Below are 5,791 nucleotides of genomic sequence, written 5' to 3' on the forward strand. Positions count from 1 at the left end.
AAACTGATGCATGTGTTTTGAGTGGTAGCGCGCTCCGAGAATAAATTCTATTACCTATTATTTAAAGACTGGTCTGCGCCTATTTTATGCAAACAAGAAATCTTACCAATTCTCATAAAATAGATTAAGGGCTTTCAATTGATGAAAGCACATTGTCATAATTAAATTATACCAACAAACATGCATAAATTTTGTTACATTACAGCCTTAATCTACAATGGATAAAGTACATGTTTTCACTCAGCAATCTACACACAATACCCCATAATGACAAAGCAAAAAAACAGAAATACCTTATTTACATAAGTACTCAGACTCTTTACTATGAGACTCAGAATTGAGCTCAGGTGCATCCTGTTTCCATTGATAATCCTTGAGCTATTTCTACAACTTGATTGGAGTCCACCTGTGGTAAATTCAATTGATTGGACATGATTTGGAAAAGCACACACATGTCTATATAAGGTCCCACAGTTGACAGGGCAAAAACCAAGCCATGAGGTCAAAAGAATTGGTAGTAGAGCTCCGAGACAGGATTGTGTAGAGGCACAGATCTGGGGAAGGTACCCAAACATTTCTGCAGCATTGAAGATCCCAAAGAACACAGTGGGCGCCATCATTCTTAAATGGAAGAAGTTTGGAACGACCAAGACTCTTCCTAGAGCTGGCCACCTTGCCAAACTGAGCAATCAGGGGAGAAGAACCCTGATGGTCACATTGACAGAGCTCTAGAGTTCCTCTGTGGAGATAGGAGAACCTTCTAGAAGGACAACCATCTCTGCAGCACTCCATCAATCAAGCATTTATGATTGAGTGGCCAGATGGAAGCAATTCCTCAGTAAAAGGCAAATGACAGCCCGCTTGAAGTTTGCCAAAATGCACCTAAAGTCTCTCAGACCATGAGAAACAAGATTTTCTGGTCTGATGAAACTAAGATTGAACTCTTTGGCCTGAATGCCAAGCATCACATCTGGAGGAAACCTGGCACCATCCCTACCTGTGAAACATGGCGGTGACTGGGGCGAAGGTTCACCTACCCTAAGCACACATTCAAGACAACGCAGGAGTGGCTTCGGGACAAGTCTCTGAATGTCCTTGAGTGGCCCAGCCAGAGCCCAGACTTGAACCCGATCGAACATCTCTGGAGAGACCTGAAAATAGCTGTGCAACAACGCTCCCATTCCAACCTGACAGAGTTTGAGAGGATCTGCAGAGAACACTGGGATAATCTCCCCAAATACAGGTGTGCCAAGCTTGTAGCGTCATACCCAAGAAGACTTGAGGCTGTAATCACTGCCAAAGGTGCTAAAACAATGTACGGAGGAAAGGGTTTGAATACTTATGTAAATGTGATATTTACATTTTTATTGTTTATAAATGTGGTAACATTTATAAAATCCTGTTTTTGCTTTGTCATTATGGGGTATTGTGTGTAGATTGATAAGGAAAAAAACATTTGAATCAATTTTAGAACAAGGCTGTAACAAAATGTGGGAAAAGTCAAGGGGTCTGAATAAATCCAATTTATTCGGAATACTTTCCGAAAGCACTGTATTTTTAGCCATATCAATGCAGTTAAACAAGTTAATAAAATAATGAATTATGTTGGCTTGCACTTCCAAGGCTGTTTCATATTATATATTTAGGCTATTGTAACAAGGTGTTAGGTTCTGACAAACAGAGTGAAAAACTAGTCAAAGCTCAAATCAAGTTTATTCACCCACTGGGTCAAACAGCTGAAAAGACAAAAACATGTTCCCACCAGCACCATTATTTATACCCTCCTTTAGGCAGAGTCTCCTCGTTGCACCTCTAAACACTACATCTTTGCTGCTCGGCAGATGAAGTGTGTAATAAAACGGTTCCTTCTCCCTTCACCTGACCTGACCTCTGCCCACATTCCTCACTAATCCTCAGCTATCCAAGCTTTTCAGTGACTGCAACCAAGTGATTGCCTTTTCTAGTGAACAATCGACAAGCAACCATGGGCATGACGTATAGAAGTAGTCAGTACAGGTGTTATCAAGCCTTTACATCAAAGTTGCCTGAAGTTGAATGGAACGTGGTATACCCTGACCAGTTATTCAGAAGAAAATCCTCTGACTGTCTAATTTCACACCGGAAATTGCTGCTGACATTGAACAGGGTTATAGGGTATTTCATTATTTTCAGACTCTCCTGTGCCACAATTGTACAACCTATATAGACTGTGTAAATATATAACTGTTGTTTAGAGAGTGTATTCTAAATGCAATATGAAAATGCACATTTTTGGTATAACTTAGCAGATGCTCTTCTCCATAGCCTCTTCCAATCAGTGCGTTCAATTCCATAGGTAAAACAACCACATAAAAATTATACCAAAACACAAATAAAAAAATGTACATTACGGTATGTGCAAACCTTTCTAATTTCGTAGCTTTTTCCCGATACTTCCAGATGAACCATATGTTGCTTTGAAACGAAGGTAGGACTCCAGACATCTAACGGCTACATCATCCACCTCTGGGTCAAACTTGTTAGCGATGAGGTGGTGGTGTTGTAGGAGCCACCGTAGATCTCCAGCCCCGTAGACACACACAGCTCTCCTGGAGGCACCGGAGCAGGGTGGATATGGGGCTCCTTTCCTCACATCTCCTTCCAGGTAACTCCACTTTACCATGCGAGCGATGGCGTTCATGTCTGATTCATGGTACTTGACGTGAGGAGGGTTAGACCCTGGCACTGAGGGCATGCGCTGCAGAGTGGCCCACAGGTGCTCATCAGGACTGTAGGTGTCCCTCTCCCACTCCAGCAGGGCCCGAACCTCCTGGCTGTCAAACACGTGATGGACAAAGTCCCTGGAGACCACGAAATAGGCATTTCCGGAAAACATGGGGGTGCTGATTGGAGGAGGGCTCTTCGTAACGTCTGTTCTGACTACTATGTTATTGGTTATATTGTGCTGATACTGCCACCGGTGTTTCTTATAGTCGACGGTGGTCTCAGACTCCATGCTGTTCCTCCCGTTGAGCAGTTTGAGTGACTGAACCATCTCTGCGTTGGTTTTAATGGGGAAATCTGTTCCACAGGTATTGAGCAGGTACCTCCACTGGACAGGTGACTTCAACAGGTCCTTCATACAGTTTAGATCTGCCTGCACTCGAGACCACGATGCGTAAACCACACTCTCTGTCTTACTTGCCACAAACACATTGGTAAAACAATTCACAATAGCCTTTACTGCAGTCCTGAATTCTTCTGAGGATTTCTGGTCCACATGCACGCAATATACATTCTGAGGTGTGTACACGGCACGCAGGAGTCGCTCAAACATCTCAATCTTCTCATGGACCACCATGGAGTAGGCAATGGGGAAGTCTCTCTCCTCCACACTCAGGGGCATCATGACGAACCCTCTGCCTGTAACGTACGTTTTACAGTTTCGGGTCACGTCGTGGTAGAACGCCTCAGACAGAAGCTTGGGCTTATTCTTTGTTTTCAGAAGTCTTCTGAGCTGCTCCTTGTCGATGCCCTTCAGGTCTCCTCTGATGATGGCTGAGCAGGCAGGCAGGTCGTCTGCGTAGTCTTGTGGCAGGAGGTCAGGTGCTGGGAGCGGGCTTCTCTCAGAACAGGTTGAGCGTCTCAGAGTGTTCCAGAGGAGAAGTGAGATTAAAGCAGACATTAGGATGAGAAAGAGGTTTCTGAAGAAGCATATATGTGATAATGATGGCCTAAGAGGACCCATAACAAAATGATTTATCTAAAGAATGTATTATTAGTATTTGTGTAGACCATAGTCTGGGAGCACTTCTGTAAAATAATGAATGACACACAAACTCAACTCAGTTTAAAGTGAGTAAGTAATCATTAACTTTAGTAGGCATGGCTTTATACTGCCTACAAACGCTTGAAATTAAAAGGTACTAAACTTGGAACAAATGTGGTTGAAAATGAATTACTAAACCTACAATATCACACTTTTCAGCATTTCCAAGTTTTGGCATGATGCTCTGAATTACACAATTCTAACCCACTTACCCCACGCAATCAATATTGTTGGATACATACAACACTTTTGACTGGTACTGTATGTATTATTAGTATTTGTCAGACCATAGCCTGGGAGAACTGCTGTTAAATGATTAATGTCACACACACACACACTTCACATTAAAATTAGTAGGTAATCATTCACTTTAGTAAGCACGGCGTTATACTTTAAATTAAAAGGTACCAACATTTTCAGCAGTTCCAATGAATGACATGATGCTCCAAAGTACACAATTCTAACCAATTTACCCCACGCAACCAATATTGTTGGACATTACAATATTTATTTTTCATATAGAGTCATGAACATCTAAAACAGTTGGCCCTATGCAGGTCGTGGTTGGATGTCATCTTGGCTACCAGGACCAAATCTCGGGCTACTAATTGTAATAGTTAAACCTGTCATGAGAGTCCGGGGTTGGTTGTGGTCAATTCACTCAATTCAGGAAGTAAACTGAAAACAACGTTGGAGCGGGTTAGGGTAGGGAAATGGTTGGGGTCAATAAACTGAAATTCCCATCACAGCTTTCCTTATTGCTTCAATTGTGTCGTTAGAGAGTGTTGGAGTTAATTATAGTTGAAATGATTAATTATGCATACATTTAAATTAGAACCAGTTATTTTAATACTATTATGTTATGGTATGAAATGTATGGGTTCTTGGTTAAGCTGTTACTGAAAATGTAAGTAAAACGAATTAATTGTCTGTACCTTGTGGGTTTAAGGGAGGGGGATGGTATATATCTTTTCTGACAGATAAGAATGGTCTTTGATGTTCCATTAGTGGAGGAGAAGATGTCTTTTAGACAGATTGGAATGTTTGTTTTATGAGGGGAGTAGAAGAAGATCTCCAGACCTGAAGACACTGCTGTGTGGATCGGAGAGGGTGTGAGAAACTGATGATGTCATTTTATGTTGTCTCTTTAAAATGTAAGGTTCTTTGTATTTTTGGTCAGTACTCTCTTGAAATAAACGCTGTTACCTGAGTTTGAGACTGGGGCTCTGTCCATTCCTATAATAATAATAATAATATGGGTTTTACGATCCCATAGAATGTATTGACAGAGTAATTCATTCTGATTGGGAAATAATACAGAGGAATTTTTAATTCCACTAACAGAGAGGCAATAACAAGGCTTTGCTTGACAGTTATATTGATTAATGATACAGTTAAACAATATGTTATTTCTCCCAAATGATTTCCTTCTGAGAAGGTGGTGGTAAAGTCCAAACCATCTGGTGGTGCACTGTAAAAAAAATAATTCAGTGGCTTAGTAAATGTAATGATTTTCATGCATGTTTCTGGTTTTACTTCATTTTTGTGTTAAAAAAAAGCTTGACTTTTGAAAATGTAAATTCAATTTAATATATTGCAAATCTGAATGATTATTTGCATGTAAAAACAACTTGCATAATCTTTTCTCTCAACTTAAGAATGGTATGTTCTTGCAACAACTTAAGATGTGGCTCCTTATTAGAGAATTGTGGGTATTTTTGTTGGTGTTGGCTTCATGATATTTTTACACAATGTTTTATGCATTTTTGAAGAAAGAAAAGTAATATATTTATTATTGGTATTATATTGGTATTAAGCTGTTTGTTGTGCTATGAGGTGTAATGGATGAGGATGAATGAATATCAACACTTTTGGGCAAAGATGTTCAAAGATTGACATTTGAATGATGCTGAGCAGGAGGAGACGGCTTTATGGGTCCGCTAATACAGAACTATTAATATCACACTACTTTTGTAGTGCACT

At 40.4% G+C, this 5,791-nt stretch overlaps 1 protein-coding gene across 1 annotated transcript; it reads right to left on the minus strand.

The window, feature by feature from the left end:
* Nucleotides 1-2,322: 2,322 nt before the first annotated feature.
* On the minus strand, nucleotides 2,323-3,664 carry LOC112222553 (beta-1,3-galactosyl-O-glycosyl-glycoprotein beta-1,6-N-acetylglucosaminyltransferase 3-like). Its single transcript, XM_024385307.1, has one exon. The coding sequence runs from the start codon at nucleotides 3,662-3,664 to the stop codon at nucleotides 2,408-2,410; it is 1,257 nt and encodes a 418-aa protein (XP_024241075.1). The 3' UTR covers nucleotides 2,323-2,407.
* Nucleotides 3,665-5,791: the final 2,127 nt, after the last annotated feature.

Source organism: Oncorhynchus tshawytscha, linkage group LG02, assembly GCF_018296145.1.
Source record: "Oncorhynchus tshawytscha isolate Ot180627B linkage group LG02, Otsh_v2.0, whole genome shotgun sequence".
Lineage (NCBI taxonomy): Eukaryota > Metazoa > Chordata > Actinopteri > Salmoniformes > Salmonidae > Oncorhynchus > Oncorhynchus tshawytscha.